General features: G+C 34.8%; 1 protein-coding gene across 3 annotated transcripts; it reads right to left on the bottom strand.

Moving 5' to 3' along the window:
* Positions 1–5,619: 5,619 nt before the first annotated feature.
* On the bottom strand, positions 5,620–14,866 carry LOC107863928 (sugar transporter ERD6-like 7). 3 transcript variants are annotated; one of them, XM_016710133.2, is made up of 18 exons: positions 14,458–14,862; positions 14,286–14,348; positions 10,216–10,305; positions 10,067–10,126; positions 9,914–9,979; positions 9,773–9,838; positions 8,897–8,972; positions 8,127–8,191; positions 7,950–8,042; positions 7,757–7,837; positions 7,589–7,673; positions 7,257–7,300; positions 7,043–7,105; positions 6,899–6,958; positions 6,765–6,818; positions 6,590–6,649; positions 6,403–6,517; positions 5,620–6,054 (listed from the first exon to the last, which is right to left on the bottom strand). In XM_016710133.2, the coding sequence occupies exons 1-18, from the start codon at positions 14,641–14,643 to the stop codon at positions 5,936–5,938; spliced, it is 1,446 nt and encodes a 481-aa protein (XP_016565619.1). In that variant the 5' UTR covers positions 14,644–14,862; the 3' UTR covers positions 5,620–5,935. The 3 variants fall into 3 exon arrangements, 2 of the variants coding, with proteins under 2 accessions (XP_016565619.1, XP_047263883.1); XR_007052880.1 differs by lacking the exon at positions 5,620–6,054 and having other exon boundaries at positions 6,436–6,517; positions 6,765–6,823; positions 14,458–14,865; XM_047407927.1 differs by lacking the exons at positions 5,620–6,054; positions 6,403–6,517; positions 6,590–6,649 and having other exon boundaries at positions 6,660–6,823; positions 14,458–14,866.
* Between the last annotated feature and the right edge of the window lie 8,112 nt (positions 14,867–22,978).

Below are 22,978 nucleotides of genomic sequence, written 5' to 3'. Positions count from 1 at the left end.
CTTGAGGCTTTGAACTATATGCTTTCGGAATTTTAAATCTTTCGAGAATTTTAATGTATATCTCATTATTAAGTGATCCATATAGATAGGCTGTTACCACATCCATCAAATGCATTTCAAGTTTCTCATGGATAGTGAAACTAATAAGATAACGCAATGTTATTACGTTCATAACTGGTGAATATGTCTCATCATAATCGACACCAGATCGTTGAGAAAATCCTTGTGCAACAAGGCGTGCTTTATACCTTTGTATTTTATTTTTCTCATTTCTTTTTCGCACAAAGACTCATTTATAGACAACAGGATTAACACCATTAGGTGTTTGAGTTATAGGTCCAAAAACTTCACGTTTGGCAAGTGAATTCAATTCAGATTGAATTGCTTCTTGCCGTTTTGGCCAGTCATTTCTTTATCGATATTTTGTGACAGATCGAGGTTCAAGATCCTCTTTATCTTGCATGATTTTTGTTGTAGCATTGTATGCAAAGACATGATCCACTACTATTTCAGATCGATTCAAATTAGCTTCAACATCACATGAATTTATAGATAGTTCCTCATTTTCTTGAGTCTTAGGCTCATTGATTCCTTCAGAAATATCAACATTGCTCAAATCTTGAGCTTACATATGAGAATCTTTCGTAGTGTCATCTTGACCATTTGTTTTTCTTTTTCTAGGATTTCGATCCTCAGAACCTAATGGCCTGCTACGCTTCAAGCATGCTTTAGATTTATTAGCTATGACACTAGTAGATGGTCCTTTAGAGACATTAATTCAAATTGGGACATTCTCTGTAGGAATATGTGATTTGATGATCCTTTTCAAATCAGTAAATGCGTCCGGCATTTGATTTGTAATTTTCTGCAGATGAATAATCTTTTGTACTTCTTACTCACAAATAGAAGCACGTGGATCAAGATGAGATAGTGATGGATTTTTTCGCAAAATTTCTCTTTTGATATCACTATCTTCTCCCCCTAATTTTGAAAAAACTATCTCATCAAACCGACAATCTGCAAATCGAGTAGTGAACATAGCTCTCGTTAATGGTTCAAAATAGCGAGTAATGAAGGGTGATTCAAACCCAACATAAATTCCTAATCTTTTTTGGGGGCCCATCTTGGTGCGGTTTGGTGGTGCTATAGGCACATATACACCGCACTCAAAAATTCTCAAATGAGATATATTAGGCTCTTGACCCAAAACTAATTGCAATAGAGAAAATTTATGATAATTTGTCGGTCTAAGACGAACAAGTGTTGAATTATGCAAAATTGCATGACCTCAAACAAAAGTGGGCAACTTAGTTTTCATAAGCAATGGTCTTACTATCAACTGCAGATATTTAATTAATGACTCAGCAAGGCCATTTTGAGTGTGAACATGGGGTACAGGATGTTCCACTCTTATCCCAATCGATAAGAAGTAGTCATTAAATGCTTGGGATAAAAATTTTGCAGCATTATCAAGGCGAATAGACTTAATTTAATTATCGAAAAATTGTGTCCGTAATCGTATTATTTGTGCCAATAATTTTGCAAATGCTAAGTTGCGAGATGACAAAAGGCACACATGAGACCATCTAGATAAAGCATCTATTAGGACCATAAAGTATCTAAATGACCCACTAGGTGGGTGAATGGGTCCACAAATATCCCCATGTATGCGTTTCAAGAACGCGGGGGAATCAATCCCAATTTTTGTTGGCGATAGCCTCACAATCAGCTTGCCTTGATAACAAGAATTGCATGAAAATTCACCATTCAAAAGAACCTTCAAGTTCTTAAATGGATGCCCATTTGAATTTTTTATGATTCGTCTCATCAATATTGATCCTGGATGTCCCAGACGATCATGCCAAAGTGCGAAAGTATTGGAATCAGTAAACTTCTGGTTTACTATAGAATGTACCTCAATTGCACAAATCTTTGTCCAATACAATCCAAAAGATAAGCAGGGAACTTTTCAATAACACATGTCTGTCCAGAGACATTCTTGGTGATACCAAGATATTCAAGATTCATCTCATCAATTGTCTCGATATAATAACCATTTTCATGGATATCTTTAAAACTCATTAAGTTTTTCCGAGACTTAGGAGAAAATATGGAATTATTTATGATGAGTTTAGTTCCCTTGGGTAAGATTATAATGACTTTTTTGAAGCCTTAAATCAAATTAACACTATCAAAAATTGTAGTGACATTAATCTTGCCCATGTTTAGATGAGAGAAATATTTCTCATCTTTGAATATCGTATGTGTAGTGTCAGAATCAATCAAACATATATATCTTCACAATTTCACAGCTTACTTTGAAAATTATCCATATGTTCAAATAAAATGACATACACCAAATAAGATATATATTAAATTTTTGTACAAAGTGAAAGCTTATACTATAAAAAATTATTAATCACACTTTACTAAGCAATAAAAAAAAATATGTCCAAAAATTATTGAAACAATATAATATTTGATAAGGAATCTAATATGTAATATATTATTTATAATTAATAGTATGGAACAGTACCATGCAATACATACAATAATAATATAATATTGTTATATTATATTTTATCTAGTGCGTTATATGCAAATATAATATTATTATATTATATTTTTTGAACACATATGGATAAGTAATAACTATATGTGAATATTATATTAAAAATATTAACATGCAAAACTAATATTAATATTAACATGCAAAACTAATATTAATATTAACATGCAAAACTAAAAATATTAACATGCAAATATTAATATAAAATAATGAACACAACAGAAAGTTCGTGCAAGTTGCACGTATCGTCGTCTTTTTTTTTTTTTAATTTAATAATGACGAAATTGAAATTCCATCCACTTCAATAATAAATTACAATAATATAATTGAACTAATCAATATGAATTAGAAACAAATACTCATGCAAACAACTACTTTTACATGATTTTTATTCTCTAACTCTTATCAACAAAAAAAAATTTAAAAGCATTCATTCTTCCATGTTTACGGAACCATTACCAATCAAGTGATCAATCTTTCCTTCAGGATGCTCGAAAAAGTCTGCTACACCCAAGCATGTGATGTCAATATTATTTTCAAAGAGAAAGTAAGCCTCAGGATTTCTCTCTTTCTTCTTTAGCGATGCTTGATAAAGGTCCACTAAGTGCTTGAGAGAACGATAGTCACGTAAATAGTGTCCTTTTCTGCCATATCAAAAACAAGTAATTGTTTCACGTTTCTCATTTTTTTTCTTTTTGTTAGATGAATGATTAACACCCGGAATAGGATTTCTTTCTTGGTCATCACGACCATGATCACGACCATGTCCACGACCAGGGCTGCGACCTTTTTCACGCCTAGCATGGAGAGCGTGCACATCATTCACCTCAGGGAATGGTGCAGATCCAGTTGGTCGGTTCTCGTGATTTTTCATCAACAAATCATTATTTTGAACTGCCACGAGAAGATGAGAACTCAGTTCAGTATATTTCTTGAAATCTTTTTCTCAATATTGCTGTTGTAATAGCACATTCGAGGCATGTAAAGTGGAGAGCGTCTTTTCCATCATTTCATTATCATTGACCATCTCTCCACATAGTTTCAATTGAGAAGAAATTCTGAACATGGCAGAATTGTATTCATGAATAGACTTGTAGTCTTGAAATCTTAGATGCATCCACTCATATCGTGCTTTCGGGAGGATGACCATCTTTAAATGGTCAAACCTTTCTTTTATGATATTCCACAATACGAGTGGATCCTTAGTAGTAAGGTACTCAATTTTTAGAACTTCGCCAAGATGATGACGCAAGAAGATCATAGCCTTAGCACGATTTTGACTAGATACTGTATTTTTATTCTTTATGGCGTCTCCAAAACCCATAGCATCTAGGTGGATTTCAGCATCCAGCACCTATGAAATATAGTTCTTGTCCGAACTTTGAAGGGCAACAAAATCACACTTTGTAAGATTGTTAGCCATATGGAAAAGGGAAGAAATAAAAAAAAATACCTTAGCCTTAGCCTTCAAATTTGAGACGGTAGAGTCTCGTGCTGATAATGTGTTATAAAATAATAAAGAACAAGAAGAAGAGTAGAGAGATCAGAGAGAGTGATTCTTATTTCTTGAAGGATGATTTACAATGAAGGAAGCCCTTCTATTTATAGGGGAAATTTTTCCTCTAGTTTCACACTAAAAGACAAATACATCAAATCCTGATAGACATCAAATAGATTTTGATAGATCTTCATAGACATTCACTATAATTGATATATATCATAACAAATATTTAATAAAAAAGTAATACAGACATAAAATGATAAATTAATTTTTGATGTTTTAAATTAACTTGACGTTTTATATGATGCCTATTTAAATTTTTTCACAAATATTTTTATAGTAATTTTGCTATACCACTTCTAATTAGTTGTTGTAAGTCATTTAAAACATGTTTGTTTCGCTGCTTCAATTGTGATTTTATTATATTATGGTCATTCAAAGCATCATATCACTTAAATTGACATTTGTGCTTTATTACCTTACTTATAAAGAATGATAAGCCAGAGCAACATATTTGATTGTGTTCCCTGCTTAAATATTTTCTTTTATATTTGTTTTACTTTTCTTTTTAATCTGTTATATACTTGAAAATTACGAAAAAATATTATAAATTATAATAGTTAACAACTTAAAATAATTAAAAAAATGTAAAAAATTTTAGTTGACTCTCTAAATTTTATTAATGCCACTCTAGATAGAAACAAGATATTGTTGATTTGATGTATATTTCTAATTTTAGTAATTTGCACCTTTGCATGCAATTGTAGATCTGCCCCCCCGCCCCCCCGCCCCGCCCCGCTTATTTATCTAGTGTGTGGGATTGTTATTATTTGAACCAATTCCCTCAAATACTTATTTATCTAGTGTGTTGGATTGTTATTATTTGAACCAATTCCCTCAAATTTGTATCAACTGAATATATCTAATAAGCTGCTTTAGTAGTTGATAGGGCATAAATTTGAGGTTTATTAAACCCTAACCTTCATTAGCTTAAACCATAAAATACCCCCTCCATTGAAGGAAAGTCGCACACAGTTGGAAGGATCTAACTACAAGTGGTTAATAATGGATTGTACAAATTAATCTTTGGTTCAACCTTTGAAGTTGTAGTAAGAAGTTCATTGAAGTAGTAGTAAGAAGTTCATTGAATAAGTACAAGTTATTAATTTAGAACCCAATATCTTAAAAGAAATAGAATCCCAACAGGCGAATCTATAAACTTCAAATTCCGGCTCCACCTCGGTTTCTAGATAATCTCATTAGTTTGTAACACTTAATTAGTGGGGATTTTCTTTGGCTGAGAAAACCCTCATAAATCATTAAGGAATTGGGAAGAGATACTTGAATTTCTCAAAAGATTTCTATGTACCTGGGGGTCGTTTTGTATGCAGGATAAGCATTTGTTGACGGGGTAAATTTATATTGCATTTGATAGACAGTATAAATTATATTCACTTACCCCATCCAACTTCGGACTATTTTATTCTATCTCCCTGGTGGGATAAATTAGTACAGAGATTATAATCCCATGACTATAATCCCAGGATGATTTAGTCTGCATATCAAATGATCAATTAATGAAAAAACCAAGCACAATGCTAGTTCTGAAAGATAAATCAATGAGTACAAATGCAAAAAATATGATCCCACATCTTGACGAGGCTCTTATTGACTTACTGAATGGTACTCTTCCCACTCTTCACTGAGGACAAAATAGAAAGTTACTAATCATTTCCACCTGTTACAAATTTAAACCTAAAACGAATGGAGAATGTGGTCCTCAGTGCAACCAACAGTTCATTGTTTTAGATCTTTGGAGAATCCCAAGATGAGTATGAGAATGTATCCCAAGCTGCTGAGGTATTTTATGATGTATTAATAGCAGCTTGGATTTGTTCCAAAGTTCTTCCTTTGGTTTCAGGTACTATCTTGATCACAAACAAAATGCAGAGTGCATTGACTGCTGCATAGAGAATGAAGGTACCTGCAGACCAGTGAAACCAATGTGAGTAGCAATACCTGATCTTTGATTTAACCTTGAGTTATTATCTTGATATGCATTAGAACTGTTTATGCTCCTCCCAGTGGCGGAACTAAGATTTTGAGTTTGTGGGTTTTAGATAAATGATTTATACATATCAAGTGAATTTTTAACACAAAAACACATGGTTTGGGACAAAGCTATTGGGTTGTTATGACGAACCCCGGAGCTGCACAGTGGTCCCTCCCCTCTTATTAGTTTCAAGGCACTTCTCCAATTTTTGTTTTAATTCTCGTTGCATTTCTCATTTTGGCGTTTACTTTTGAAATAATATTTGCCATAGCAGCTTACCAAAAGAGCTCCAGGTCATGAGGAAGTTGAAAGTGTAGGAGCACACCCATGCTCCAAACCATTTCACTACCGTTGTAAGGCTCCCAGCAGCCCCTTTAACATTGATAGGATATATCTGCATGAAAGGCTATTCTTAGGATCAAAATGTTTCGGAATGTTAACGGAGGATATTATAGATTTTACATACCTCCGACATCATAACCCAGGGAATTATTCCCATTCCTACTGAAAAGGACCCGATATAGACCTAGATTCGAGAATGGTTATGAGATAAACTGGAACATTTTTTTCACATAATGAGGACAGCGGGTTCCAGGGCTAACTATTATGCAGAGCATAATCAGAAAGGATAGTGACGGTACCAGTATGCCTATTACGACAAGTATTGGTGCTTCCTTTATTGCAATTTCATGTCCCTGGTCTAATAAGAATTTTTTTGGTCAAATTGTTCAAGAGGAATGCTAAGAATTTAAAGCAATTTTGGTTTTAATGTGACCTTCAAATAGAATGAGGTTCCTGTTAGTATACAGCCTATGACAACTCCTGTTGCAGAAACCTGCAAAGATATCACTATCATTATGTTTGGTGAATGGAACGTGTAATATCCTCAAGAATATGACCTTCCTGTCTAGAGATATACCAATAAAAGAGGTTTTCTTCCAACTCTGTCAATTAAGGTTGTACCCAGTGCCGTGATGCAAACCTGATGAGGAAAATAAAGTAAAGTGAAATAACAAACATAACACCAAAGTTTAGGAAACAGATATAAAATATACCAAGAACACAGAAAGTTACCAGTTTAAAAAAAAAAAAAGAAAAAATATACCAAGAACGGAGAGAGTAAGAGCGGAGACCTTCATAATTGAAAATATTATAGTTCCAATCTCAGAAGGGAACCCTGGAAAAGAAATACAGGAAAGAATAAATAGTTTTCTGATTTAACACACAGTTCTTTGCTCTACATTCTTGAACGAAGGGAAATAAAATAAGAGGCTATATATTATAGGCCTTCACACTTGAAGTAGGAATATAGATAAAATCTCTAAGGAAGCAATCTATGGAGATTACTGAAGTTGCAATTTGCAAATGTTATCTTCTCTCATTTGCGCATCACATTAAGTGATTATTCAATATCCTTCATTTCTTTTCATGTAAAGAATGATATTTGAGTATGAGGGATTGCCACCTGAGGATTCAAATATGCTACTAGTGTAGAAAATGATTCCACTGAGTCCACCAAATTCTTTAAACACCATAAGGCCAACTCCCACCTGGCCATAGATTTATCATGAATATGAAACTAGCAGTTTTAGCTACTAAAATGTCGAAATCAACTGCGGAAAAGAAAATTTACTATGACTGAACGCAAGTATCTTCTTTGAAACAAATCAAACAAGTTGGCTTTTGGAAGCTTTTCAAGGGTTTTCATATAATCCTGTCAAGCATATCAGATAAGTAATATTAGGAAAATATTTGAGGAAGGGTAGTTTTAGATACCTTCCAAAGAAGGAATGAAACAAAATTTGATTGTTCCAAAAATAGTCAACCTGGATTTCAGCTGCCTCCTCAGATATGTCAGCATCTTTGCCTCGAAGTCTGCGCAGTGCAATTTCAAACTCCTTTTGATGTCCTATTTTTGCCTATTAGATATGGTGCAAATGTTATGTCATTTTCTTGATTTTACTGATAGCATGAACTCTTAGCCATTGAATTTTTTAACTCACCAACCACCTAGGAGACTCTGGAATAATGAAGAGACCGAAAAGGAGAATAGCACATGGTACTAATCCTGGAAAAAGAAAAACAAATTCTTTATCACTTGAATACATTTTTCATTGTGGGGTCCATCCTGTTTGGTTGAAATTGGCATGTGTCAGGTTACTTGGCTGATTTCCAATTCTTCTGGAACCAAAGTTTGGCAAGATGTGGAGGAGATAAAAATTGCTCATGTAGCACACTTGAAGACCAAGTCTTCTTTGGCCTATATAAGGAGAGGCAATACTTCATTCTCAAACACACCAAACAAAGGAGACAAAGAACTAAGAAGAGTGAGGTATGACAGACAGGGTATAAGAAATCGTCTGTGAGGAAAAATAGAAAGTATGAACGATATTGTAGTAAGGTGGAAAATTCAAAAGAGGGTTGTTTTGTTTGAGTGTGTAGTGGTCTTTGAATTAGTTTCTTCGACCTACTGGTGTAGAATTCATTGCTATAGTGATATCAATTGCAACTCTCTCCTCTCCGCCCGCGATTTTTCTCTTATTAAAAAGGGGTTTTGACATAAATTCTTTGGTGTCATTATTGCTTTTTTATTCTTGTTGATTAAAGGTATTTTCGTGTTCCGCTTTATTATCGCAAATATTATTTATGTGGAGGGTTTATTTCCAACAGTTATTTCTCTATTTTGCCTTCATCTTTCTTTGTGCTTTTATCCCTAGCAGTTGCAGGATAGCCCTTTTTAGATCTCACAATACAACTTGATGCTAAAACAGACCTGCTAATGCCAAAGCCCTCCATGTTAGCATAGTTCCTATGATGAAGGAAACTGAGACTCCAGCAGATATCATCAGCTGAAGGTTTAGAAGTAAGAAATAGTCAAGGAATGATAATCGAGGTATAATTTGTTTCTTCTTATTTAGATTTTCCTTATTTTAGTGACGACTGAACACTGAAATAATAGTATTATTTGTAACTTATCTCAAGTAAAAAATGGTGATATAGTGTCTCCTACATTGCAATTACCTTAGGAATCCTAAACTATCCAAGAAGTAGAAAAATTTAGGGCTAGTTTTGTATGCAAACAGTGTGTAGGTTTTACTTGTACTGGAGTACTATGCTTTTGTTCAGCTATAATACAATGAGATTAGCAACCAAAGCCAAACTTTTTATTGCTTTAGAAGAAGTTGAGAAACAGAAAATAATACATAGTTGTATTTTAAGAAAGAAGGCCAGCAAGCTGCATAAACTTGCTCCTAGGCTTTACTCTAATTGTCAAGTTTAGCTCCTGCATGAAACTAATTTGGTAATATGATTTGAGAAATGAAAAATGGTTTGAAATATTAGTGTCTTAAATAATTTTATTTTAATCTTTCTATGGTATCACAAGTTCCTAATTCTATATCATCAAATCATTTTTTGAATTTGTCAGCAATCACTCTGTCAAAGTCAAATTAAAATAATTAAGTTGGAGATGATATGGAAATGGTACGATGAAATAACCACAAGGACCTTAAAGTACTTTTGCACTCATCCAGAATAGGCTAACAATCCCAATGTTACACAAATATTTCTGTAATTATTGAAATAATTAGGTGTTAAGTTGCTTTATAAAATTGCCGTATGGAGCACAGGTAGCGAGTTATTTCTTTACCTGGTGTATTGATGTCAAAGCTCCTCGTAAGTCTGTAGTTGAAATTTCAGCTATAAATACAGGCACCTGATTTTTTGTTGTTTTTGGAAATGTTGGAATCAAGAAGGTTGAAAGCATACTAAGGTGGGATCAGGCACGTACCACGTAAGAGAAAACTCCCATTCCATATCCTGTTGCCAATCTTCCAATGTCCAGAGAAAGAGCTCCCTTGAATAGGTAAAAATGAGTGATCAGTTTGTAAGACCTATGTAGCAATTCCTTGTCATGAATTGGAGAAGAGAATTTGTAATGAACCTGAGCATAGTAAATGGCTAACCACCCAGCAACACAGAAAGCACTGGACATTCTCATTGCCTGTTTGCATGTTACATGCAGTGATTCAGATAATTATCAGGATAATAACAAAGAAGATACTGGTGTAGTTAGAATCTTCTCCAGCTTACCCCTTTGCGACCAATATAATCAGCAATTGGACCACTTGTGATTGCCCCAATCATTGCTCCAAATGTCAATATTGAACCAAAGAGCGAGAACTGCATGTGGAAAATGTTAGGCATATTCAAGGTAAAGCCTAACAACACTTCAACTAGTTAGGAGATTCGGTAAGGACTGAAGTTTTCTGATCATGGTCCACTTGTGACAACATTTGCATCCTAATACGAGTCCATTTCTTGTTTCTTAGGAAGAAGTATTTCAGGCGTACTTCAAGTGGATTGAACTTAAGCTCTATCAGATTAATTAGAAAATGCTCAGCTAGCCTAGTGGACGAGTAAATGCATATCACAAATCTTATGTTTGTCAGGGTATCATTGAGAAGGTGGAAAAGAAATTCGACTGGAATAGACAAATGCCAATATTTATCTTAGGATGGCAGAATCACATTAATAAGCTGCCTATTAGGTTTGGTATCCACTTATATGATATCATAGTTTCCTGTCCCTGCTTGCTCTCTATAATTATAGCTATAACAAGGGGAAACTTTCTTTGAAAAGGAAATAAAGAAAATGGATCTTTCATATAATAGACTGGCTGACAGTCCTGTTGAGTAAGGCGGATCAGACGTAAGAAATCTTAAACTTCATAGCCACAGCCTCCTTTCGAAGTGTTTGTAGAGGTATACTGCACAGGGAAAGACTTTATGGAGAAATGTTATAATGTGACTAATGTCTAAATATGAGTAGCAGTAAATGGTGAACTGAAGAAGTTAATAGACCTTATGGTTGTGGGCAATGGAAAACAATTAGGCGTTGGTGGAGTAGTTTTATCAATAAGAATTAATGCAAGTATTGAGTTTTGTTATGTTGCTTGGATTGGGAATTCTCCACTGAAGCTTGATGATCTTTATCCAATGATAGAGAAGCTTCGCTGGCACAGTTGAACTTCAGGAGAAATTGTTTGACCGGGAAAATTGATGCTATGATAGCTTTGATGTAGGAGTTAAGCTTGATTGCACTGGAGAATAATAGTGAAGAGTGAAGACGGCTTTCTAGTGATATGATCTCAAATTGTAGTTGTTTTTTTACATATTTCGTTTTGTTTCTTTAATTCCATTAAAAGATCCAGCTGAGCTGGCAGGTCGTTAAGTAGTTAAACAGTTCCGGAAAGCTGTTAGGTAGGGCACTGTTCATTCCGGAAAATAGTTATAACTGATTCTCCCTCTAATTCTGGAGAGCTTAGAATTAGCATAAATACTTGTAATCCCAAAGCTGATAGGCGTCTTTTGAGAAGTAAAAGAAGAAAAGTGTAGTTATTTCCTCATAATTCTTCCATTAATTTGTTGTTAGAGGAGCAGTTCCTCTGCAATTTCTTCAGTTTTATGCCCAAATTGTCCCATTAATTGTGGAGTTGTATCATCTAGTTTGAAATCTGGTACTTCCACAGAAATCTTAATACAAGTCAATTGTCTCAGCTGCTGGAAGGTGTTCTCCTTGTCTTTGGAAAATTATTTGCTGTTCTATGGTGCCATATAAAGTAGCATGCTTCTGTTGGGTTTTCGCTTCTGATGTTGTCTAAAAGCCTGTGAGGCCAGGCTTCTTAAAAGCCAAAACTGTGTGTTTTACGGAAAAAAAAAAAAAAAAAAAAGTACTCCCTCCATTTCATAATAAATGAATTATTAAATTTTGACACACATATTAAAGACATAAATTTAACATAATTTTTCATTTTTAACCCCAAAAAAGAAAAAGTTGACCTTATAATACCTTTTTAAAAGTTAATTGATTGTCAAATCATAAAAACAAATTTGGAAAAAAATTTAATAATTTACTTATTTTGAAACACCAATAAATACCCTAATAATTCACTTATTCTGAAACGAAGGTTTCAAGGAAATACTACTTATTTAGTGAATGAAGGCATTAGGCGAAGCTTTTTGGTGAAGATATAAGTGCTTTGAATAGTAGCTGAAAAGCTGTTTTTCAGCATTTTAGCATTAGCTAGAAAAAGTGTTTACGATTTTTAAGACAACATTACCAACATCAAAGTTTATATTACTGAATTAAAATTAAACGTAACTTTCTTTTTTTTTTTTCTTTTTTCTTTTTTTTTTGTAATTTGACACTTAAAATTACTTATTGGAAAATATTGGCCAAACACAAACAACTTTTCTCAAAGCACTTTAATAAGTTTCTCAAAATAAATTTATTTCAGCAGAATGCACATTTGTTCCTGCCAGAGGATTCGGACTTTACGGGTGCCAAATAAAATTATCAATTGGTAAATTTACGATGCTTATTGCCTTGTTTTAATCAACAATGCTTAACAGAAAAATAAAATAAAAAATGATGATTGTTGACCAAGATAGAACCCACGACTTTTGACCCACAAAAGTGACATTTTATCACTTACACTAGGATTTAATATTTTACTATATCAAGATCGAAATCAACACCTATTACACATAAAAGTGACGCTTTGCCACTTGCACTAGATAGTGCTTGGGTATTGTGGGTGCAGATTTAATATTTTAATATATCAGTCTATATATATAGCTATATATAGAGGGTTCCCGTCGAAGTTTGTAGGTGGCATCCACTGGCCTTAATAGATCCGCCCCTGTTCCTGCATTGTGTAGTAAATGGATATGTTGCTCAAGACTCTTCAAAAATGTCAAAGGGTGTGTCCAATTCTCCCAAAATAGTATATTTCTCCGACAAGAGTGCGGCATCAGAAGAGGAGGTAAATGGTCAACTATGGAATCTATCTCGATTAAAAAGGGGTAATTTTTGGAACCATTAAAGACTTCCTGAGTAGTTGGCTCACTCTGCAATGACAATAAGGTGCTGAAGAGGTTATTGAGATTCATCTCCAGCTGCGTTTTCTGGACAAATTTGGAGTGGAACATAGAAGTTTGAGAGAAAATTTGTTTCAATTCATATGTTATAGAAATACTGATGTAACTTTGCTTCATGGGGCAAGATAATAGATATGCGTGATGATGTGAAATTGCTAGAATTATTAGCACATTGCAGGATTGGGGCATTGTTGTAATTGTTGGAGGATTTACTGTCCAACAGTTCCTCAATGCTGGAGTTTATAATTTAATACGGGGAAAAGGTATCGTTTTCATCCTAAACTATATCCGAAAAGTCTAAGCCACACTTAAACTATACCAGTGACCTATTACACACCTTAACTATAAAAAAGTGATATTATTACCTCCCCGTAACCCTCATTCTAAGACGCGTGTGTTACATTTATTTTAAGCGCGGTAAATGGCTAAAAACATTAAGGAAAAAGTCATCGTTTCCACCCCAAACTATAGTCGAAAAGTTGAATATACACCTAAACTATATAAGTGACCTATTACACACCTTAACTATAAAAAAGTGATATTTTTTACTGACGTAGTGCTGACTTGACAGCGCATGTAAAATACTACACTACATGCAAGTGGTGATAGCCTGACAGGGTTTAAATAATTTCACTTTTTTATAATTAGGTGTGTAATAGGTCACAAGAATAGTTTAGGTGTGACTTCAACTTTTCGGGTATAGTTTGAGGTGAAAACGATGTCTTTTTCCTTTAATATAAGTTTCAGCTTAATTAAAAAAGCCATAATACAGAAATATGCCCTTTCATTTATCCTCAAATCACATCTATGACGTTCAACTTTAAGTGTGTATAAGTAGCTATTTAAACTTGTCTAAAGTTGAACAAGCAGATACACCCGTCCTATGTGGCATAATACATGTAGGACAAGAATTGGCTACGACGTCATATAGGATATATGTGCTACTTATTCAACTTTATATAAATTTAAGTATCGTTCTTATATACACCCTAAATTGATCTAAGTCCAAATTAAAGGATGTATTGTGCCTGAGGAAAATCATACATATAGAAAGTTATAAGCTAGCCGAAGTTCTATTCCCACTAGCTTTCTTTCCTTGTATGTACTATTTTTTACAAGCAGTAACCCCCCACCCCCTCCCAAACCCCCCAAGAAGTTATGTATGTGTTTTCTAACCTCTGCTATAGATTAAAAAAAAAGGATATATATGTGTTTTCTAACCTCTGCTATAGAAAAATTAAGATCTTCCCTGATTGCGGACTGTGTCGGTGATGAATAGCCAGCCTGAAAAGTTGAGAAATATAACAAATGATGGTTGTAGGTGGAGAATTTTAAAGTCAAGGAGGAGGAAAAGAGTAATGCTTGAGTAGACTAATGAGAAAGCTGGACTCACACAAGATCCGAATGTAAATGAACCACAGACAGCGATGAATGTGCTGAGGTAAACCATGCACCTGTCTTGTCTCTTTGCTTCTGTTACTCTTGTATTTGTTTGAGTGATGAGAGGTGCTCTTATGTGATCTTCATTTACCCTGTTCTCGCTTTGCTCTATATCATCCTGTTGCTTACTGGTGGCCATACTTTTTGTCTCTCTGTTTGTATGTTTGTTTTGGGTGTTTTCTTGAACTAAAGTCTAGACAAGTAAGATTTTTATTTTGAAGGATGTATGTGAAGCAACAAAAACCAATCACTTTCTGGAGCTAGTTGCTAACCAAAAAATCTTTCAGGTATCTTCTCAAACAAAAATTTTTCAGGTATTTGGTCCACACCTGGTCTGGTGGTGGGTCTACATTAATGCCCTTGGATTTGATAGAATTAGGACGCTGTGAAATTTTACTTTTTTCCCCAGAAAATTCACTTTATTTGAAAATCAGTGCTTGCCCATTAAAATTTCAAACCCAAGTTGTGTTTGGAATTTTAAAACGGCAAAATGATCTTTCGGATCCTGTAGTATGTCGATTTTATAAGTTGGACTCTTCTACTTACACGTTTGTTATTTAAACTTTTCAATCCATTAAAAAATAATATTTTGCACTCTTTGATCGTTGCCACTCGCCTGGGTGCGAGTGGGGATCAAGTTTTGACCAATTTTACATTAAAATAATAAAAAAATAAAATAAAAATAATATTAAAATTAAAAAAATAAATAAAAAAGGTCCTTTTTTTCTCTCCATCTTTTTTAATTTAAAAATATTTTTTTTTTTAAAAAAAATTTCCTCACCACCCCACCCCCAGCCCTCTCACCCGAGAAATCTTAATAGCTTAGTTGGTTAGTTACTTGATCTCCACCTTGTTGGTGAGGGTTCGATTCCCCACATTGTAATCTCCTTCCCCTCCCTTCAATTTTTTTTTTTTTTTTAAAAAAGCCCTCTCACCCCCTCCCAACACCCATCCAGTCCTTCTCCATCCCCACCCCATCCCGTCCCCACCCCCTAGACCCCACCCAGCCCCATCCCACCCACCCCATCCCATCCCTGTCCCCACCCCCACACCTCACCATCCCTATCCAGCCCTTCCCTACCCCACCCCCAACCCCCACACCCCTCCCAGCCCCGTCCCCACCCCACCTCAACATTCTTCCTGCCCCCCCTCCCAATTACCACCTTTACTTTTTATTCTTTATTTTAATTTTTTCTCAATTCAATTCTTTTCATTTATTTTTTGAATAAAATTTAAATTTAAAATCTTTTTTTTTTTTTGGATTAAAATTTAAATTTGAATTGAAAGTAAGTGATAGTGAACATTGAAATAAATTAGTGAATTACGCTTGAAAAAAATTAAACTTTTTGTGAATTTTTTAAAGATATTCAAATTTAAAAATTGAAAATTTATTATGTTTTTATATATGAATTTATAATTAAAAATTTAAATTAGTTGGAGAAGAATTTTAATTATTTGAAATGAATTTGATGTTTAATTTGTAAGTAAAAATAAAAACATGATTATTCAAAATTTTTTACAATTATAAATTTTTATTATTTAATTAAATTAATTTTTATGTTTAATTTGTTAATTAGCATTTTAAAAAAGACTTGAAATTTAATGTAATATTTTTTTTAATTTTTTAATTTTTATTTTTTTTAAGATGACGCTGTAGATGAGGCAGACGTAACAGATGACGTGGGGAGAGTGTGTTACACTCACCAAAAAAGGGTTTAAAATATTATTTTTTAGTAGGTTCAAGGGTCTAAATGACAAACATGTAAGTAGAAGTATCCATCTTACAAACCGACATAGTACAACGTCCAGAAGGTCATTTTGCCTTTTAAAACAGTGAAAAGCCTGTTTCACTTTTTTGAAAGTTCTAAATTTTTTATTTTCATAAAATAATCCTATTTAAATTATATTTTTATGTTTTCTTAAAATATATTTAAATTTTAAATATTTATTGCAAAAAAAAATGACCAAACACAACTCCAACAACACCACCTCTAACTTTGTGACACTAACCCATAAATTGACAAGAAATTAGTGTCATTACCCTTTATAACCATATCAGCTAGGGAATTTTAAAAAGATACCACCCAACACAACACATTACATCCACGAATCATATTTTTACGTTTATGCATGCATAACCATTTTTTTTTTTCGCAACAATTTTTATACACTCAATATATAACATTATGTAATATTTTATCTTACTGTAAATAATATATCAACCTTGTAGTATATTAGTATATAAGAAGCGTTTCCCTACTCAACTGTAAAACAACAAGTGATTAATGATAGATTATACAAATTAATCTTCTGCAACGGTCTACCAGAATTACTAACTAGGCTTAGGTTTGTGAGGAGAGCTGAATTTCTCAAAGATTATCAAGAACTGATTCAAGAAAGAAGAAGCAAGCAGAAAACTAGGATTTTGAAATACAAATCCATGAGTACAGTCCAAAAAAATGTGATGCACATCTTGGCAAAGCTTTTCTGGACTAAAAATGAATGTACTGCACTTACAAAGAGAAAAAATGGGGAAAGAAAAGGGGTACTGGAACAACACATTCTAATCATTTTCTTCGATTACAACATTTATACCTTAAGAAAATTGAGAATGCGGTCCATGGTGCAACGAGGCACGAGCTCTCTGAAATTTTTAAGTACTCAGAAAATCTCGGGATGAATATGAGAATGTAGTCAACTGGCAACGCACATCCTGGCATCTCTCTGGCTAGTTGATAAACTAAACTACAGTAGGAAAGGTGCCGCCGGAAGTATTTTATGACGCATTAATAGCAGCCTGGATTTGTTCCAGAGTTCTTCCTTTGATTTCAGGTACTATCTTGATCACACAAAAAAAATGGAGAGTGCATTAACTGCAGCATAAAGAACGAAAGTACCTGCAGACCAGTGAAATCTATGCGAGTAGAAATACCTAAAATTTGATGTGACCTTGAGTTGTCTTTGCAATGCAGTAAACGATTTATGCCCCTCCCAAAGAGGGGACCAGGATTTTGAGATTTTAGGTTCTGAATTTTAGAAAAAGGTTAGTAGTAAATAGTATTTCCTCCGTTTAAAAAAGAATGACCTACTTTGCTATTTAGTTTGTTTAAAAAAGAATGACCCCTTTCCTTTTTTGACAATACTTTAATTTCAACTTTCCACATGACATGTTTAGAACCACAAGATTAAATGGCATTTTGGTACATTTGACACAACTTTAATTTAAGGCGACAAAATTCAAAAGTCTTCTTTATTTTCTTAAACTTTATGTCAAGTCAAAGTAGGTCATTCTTTTTGAAACGGAGGGAGTAGTAGATTTTGGATTTTAGTGCAGTGCCTTGTCTTGTTGCCCTTGCCGGTAGTCGTAGGGCTACTCTTGTAGTTTCTTATTCTTTGATCTATGTTAATATCTATAGTTTTGTGTAGTTTCATTTTAGTATTATTTGTTATTAGTACCTATTGTCTTTTGTACTTCAATAACGTCTTTTTCTAGCCCGATCTTGTCTTGAGCTAGGGGCCTATCAGAAACAATGTATCAACCTCACATCTGGGGTGGAGTAACGTCTGCGTATACTTTACCCTCCCTAGACCCCACTTTGTGGGACTACACTGGGTATGTTGTTGTTGTTGGATTTTAGAAAAGGTGAATTTTTAACATAAATAAATAAATGGTTGGGGCCAGAGACACCTGCCGAACCACTGCACTCTGGCTCCGGCCTTGACCCCTCCCCTCTTATTTGTTTCTCCTTCTGTCAATAAATGTACTTTCCTGCTGAACCTTATCCTTCAATAAAGTCTGCTTGCAAGTTGCAAGATTAACTTCAAATATAGGTTAAAGGACAGGGGCGGATCTAGCTTGGAGCCAGGGGGTTTATCTGAACTCCTGTAGCGGAAAATTGGTTGAAGTTGTTTTATATATATATATATAGTAGATGTCGAATCCCCTTCTGCTAGTTCGTGTGCTTACTTCTTTATATTTTGAACTTCCTTAGTGAAGATTTTGGCTCCGTCACTGAATCAAGGAACTTCTACAAATGTTTTTTGTGCGATTCTCATCTTTGCATTACTTTTGAAATGATATCTACCACAACAGCTTGCCGAAAGAGTTCCAGGTTATGAGGAAGTTGAAAGTATAGGAGCATGCCCAGACCCCAAACCAATTCACTAGTGTTGCAAGGCTCCCAACAGCCCCTTTAATATTTAATGGATAAGCACTACTTAGGCTCAGAATGTTAGTGGAGGATAGTATAGATTGATCTGAATGTTAGTGGAGGATAGTATAGATTGATCTGAATGTTAGTGGAGGATAGTAAAAATTTTACATACTTAAAACATCACAACCCAAGGAACTGCTGCCATTCCCACTGAAAAGGACCCGATATAGACCTACACTCGAGAATGATTATGAGATAAACTGGAAGGGAAATCTCCATATTTCACATGGTTGCGGGAGAGCAGGAATTGGGGCTAACTATTATGCAGAGGATAATCAGAAAGGACAGTGATGGTACTAGTATGCCTATTACGGCAAGTATCGGTGCTGCCTTTAGTGCAATTTCATGTTCCTGGTCCAATAACATTTTTTTGGTCAAGTTGTGCATAGAAATGCCAAGAATTAAAGCAATTTTGGTTTTAATGTGACCCTCAAATAGAATGAGATTCCTGTTAGTATACAGCCTACAACAAGTCCTGTTGCAGAAACCTGCGAAGATATTGCCATTACATTTGGTGAATGCAACGTGTAATATCCTCAAAAAAAATGGCTTTCCTTTCCGAGATATACCAATAAAAAAGGTTTTCTTCCAACTCTGTCAATTAAGGCTGCACCCATTGCGGTGATGGAAACCTGACGAAGAAAATAAAGTAAGGTGAAATGTCAAATATAACACCAAAATCTTGGAAACAGCTATCAAATATACCAAGAACGGAGAAAGTAGGAGTTGAAACCTTCACAATTGAAAAGATTATAGTTCCAATGTCTGAAGGGAACCTTGTAAAACTGTAAAAAAAATACATGAAGAACAAATAGTTTTCTGGCTTAACACATAGTGTTTGCTTTAAATTCTTGGGCGAAGGGAAATGAAACTGAGAGGCTATAGTTTACAGCTTTCACAGTTGAATCGGGAACATAGATACAAATGGCAAACGAAGTAATCTATGATGATTATTGAGGTTTCAAATTGCAAATGTTATCTTCTCTAATCTGCTCATAACATTCGGTGATTATTCAACGTCCATTTCTTTTCATGTAAAGAACGGTATTTGAGTATGAGGATTTTCTACCTAAAGGTTCGAGAGATGAAGAAGTAATGTATTAGACTTGTATATTATCCAAAGGTTACATTGATATATATATATATACATACAAGTAAAGGAAAGGCTAACTAAGGTAACTAGATATCTAATCACTAGAAATCAGCTAGAGAATTATATACATTTAATAAAGCATAAATTAGGGAGAGAAATCTGCACAATTGAGAGCACAAATTAGGGAGAGAAATCTGCACAATTTACTACACAATCATGTCCCAATACGCCCCGTAAGTTGAAGGTGGCGTCAATAACCTTTAACTTGGACAGATGTTGATGAAACAGCAGACGAGGCAAAGGCTTTGTAAGCGTGTCCGCGAGCTAATCGGCAGCATGTAAGTGATGAACTAGCACCTGTTTTCGCTGCACTTTATCTCTAACAAAGTGAAAATCAACTTCAATGTAACTACTGTGAAGTACCGGATTTTGACAAAGATAGGTAGCACCAACATTATCACAATAGATTATAGGTGGATCAGGCAGCTACACATGTAGTTCAACAAGAAGTTTTTGAACCTAATTGACCTCAGCAAGTGCAGAAGCTACTGCACGATACTCTGCTTCAGTGGAGGAGCACGTAACAGTGCGTTGCTTTTTGGATGACTAACTAATAGGATTTGCACTAAGGTACAGGATATATCCAGAAGTAGAGTTCCTGTCATTAATGTCACCAGCCTAATCGGCATCTGAATACATAAACAACCCAGGATGTGTCTTACTCGTTATCTGTAAGCCATGATTTTTGGTGTACTGGAGGTATTGCAAGAGTCGCTTAACAAACGATCAGTGTGTTTGTGTAGGAGCATGCATGAATTGAGATAATTTGTTAACTACAAAGCTTATATCTGATTTGGTGAATGACAGATATTGAAGCTTACCAAGTACTTGACGATACAAGGTGGCATCCGCTGGAGGTGTGTCATCCTTTAAGGACAGTGAGGTCGTGGAACTCATGGGAGTTGTAACAGGCTTACATTCAGACATGTTATGGGCAGCAAGAAGATCATAAACATACTTTGACTAAGAAAGGACGATCTCTTCTTTAGTGCGGAGAACCTCAATACCCAAAAAGTAGTGGAGATGTTCGAGGTCTTAGAGAGAAAATCTGGAGGAAAGAACCTGGATAGTTTTTTTAATAACCTCAGAGTTCGATCCAGTGATAATTATGTAATCAACATATACAAGAATGTAGATCAGTGCTTCATTTTGATGACGAATAAACAGAGAAGAGTCAGAGTTAGACTTTTGAAAGCCAATTTAAAGCAAGAATTGCTTTAACTCAGAGTACTAGGCTCGAGGGGCCTGCTTAAGTCCATAAATTGCTTTTTTTAGTTTGCACACATAATGAGGAAAATCAGGATGAGCATACCCACGAGGTTGACGCATATAAATATCTTCTTCAAGGTGTTCTTGAAGAAATGCGTTATTCACATCCAGTTGGTGCAAATGCCAATTGAGCTGTACTGCAAGTGACAAAATGAGTCTAACAGTAACAGGTTTTACCACTGGATTGAATGTAGAGTTATAATCCACACCCGGTCGTTGCGTGAAGCCCTTTGCAACTAGCCGAGCTTTATACCTGTCAAAACTTCCATCTGATTTGGTTTTGATACGGTAGAGCCATTGATAATCAACAACATTTTAAGAAGAAGAGGGTGGTACAAGCTCCCACGTCTTGTTGTTCATCAATGCTTCAAACTCAAGTTTCATCGCGTCTCTCTAGTGTGCACTCTTTTGGGCTTGGTTATAAGTGGTGGGAAGTGGTTCAGTTAATGCAACTATAAGATAATCAAATTTTGGCTTGGGTTTGGTGATATTATTTTGTGAACGAGTAACAGGTCAGTGAATGAATGGTTGTTGGGTATGTGCGGAAGCTGTGGTAGAGGATTGGTGATGATTGTGAGATAGAATGAATGGGGAGGGGTCTAGAGTTGGTGTAGTAAAGGGTTTGTCGGGGTGTGCTAATTTCGGAGTTGATACTGGATTAGTGGTTGTGTGGTAGGTGGGACAACAATGGGCTGTGTAGAGTAATCTGAGCCGGCGGCAGGAGTTGGAGTTGCTGCTAAAGAAGGACCTGAAGAAGAACCTATAGGAGGTATCGCCGACAATTCTGGAGCAACCTTGATTGGCCGGAGAATCTCATAATCCACTGGAGGCATAGACTTGACACTAAGGTCATTTGACTCTTTGTACAATATATCCCACTCTAATTTTGAAATTTCTTTGTTTTTCAAAGATGAAAATATATCAGAAAAAGGAAATTTATTTTCATAAAAAATAACATCTCGTGAAATATATATCCTTTGTGAAATAGGATCATAACACTGATAGTTGTGATGGGTATTAGAATAGCCTAAGTAAACACAAGAGGTGGACTTAGAATCTAGTTTGTGTTTGGCATATGGTTTAAGCCATGGATAACATAGGCAACCAAACGTACGAATGGATTGATAGTTTGGAATTTCTCCAAATAATCGTTGGTATGGAGAATCATAATGAAGTGTGCAGGTGGGAAGCTTGTTAATCAAATGTGGTTTGTTGACACGCAAAGGACCAAAATACTGGAGGCATGGAGGCTTTGTATAAAATGGTTTTTGCTGTTTCAATGATGTCCCGATGTCTACGTTCAGCCATAGCTACCCGTTGTGGTGTATATGGTGGCGATACAAGGTGCTCAATGCCAGTGGTGTGAAGAAATGACTTAAGACCTTCAAACTCACCACCACCATTAGTATAAACTGAGAGTATTTTTGTATGAAAATAATTTTCAACAAGGGGTTTAAATTTAGAAAAAACTGTTTTGACTTCACTTTTATTTTTAAGTGTGTACAACCAAATGTATTTTGTAAATTGATCAACAAAAATTGCATAATATAATTTTTTGTCAATTGACAAAACTGTTGATGGGCCCTATACATCACTGAAAATAATTTGTAAAGGTTTTTTGCTCACTAGAGTATTCTCAGAAAAGGGGTGCCATGGCTTTTATTAGAAGAGCAAGAATTACAATGATCAAACATTTCAGAATTTGGAATTGGAATTGAAAACTTATATGAGAGTGTTTTAAGCACTCTTTTATTTGGGTGTCCTAATTTTCTATGCCAAGATTGTTGAGATTCTTCCATATAGGATTGGTAGCTCAGATTGCATTGGGATCCTCCAAC

This window comes from Capsicum annuum, chromosome 3, assembly GCF_002878395.1.
Source record: "Capsicum annuum cultivar UCD-10X-F1 chromosome 3, UCD10Xv1.1, whole genome shotgun sequence".
NCBI classification, from domain to species: Eukaryota; Viridiplantae; Streptophyta; class Magnoliopsida; order Solanales; family Solanaceae; genus Capsicum; species Capsicum annuum.
The sequence above is the reverse complement of the archived record's forward strand: the minus strand, read 5'-3'. Positions and strand labels throughout refer to the sequence as shown.

Bases quoted from the DNA above. Each gene is read 5' to 3' on its own strand.
- LOC107863928 (XM_016710133.2), bottom strand. From the start codon at position 14,643: ATGGCCACCAGTAAGCAACAGGATGATATAGAGCAAAGCGAGAACAGG. The intron at 8,192-8,896 runs GTCTGTTTTAGC...TTCTTTTTCCAG, and splicing joins GAGGGCTTTGGCATTAGCAG to GATTAGTACCATGTGCTATT. The intron at 6,959-7,042 runs GTATATCTCTAG...ATATCTTTGCAG, and splicing joins GAAGAAAACCTCTTTTATTG to GTTTCTGCAACAGGAGTTGT.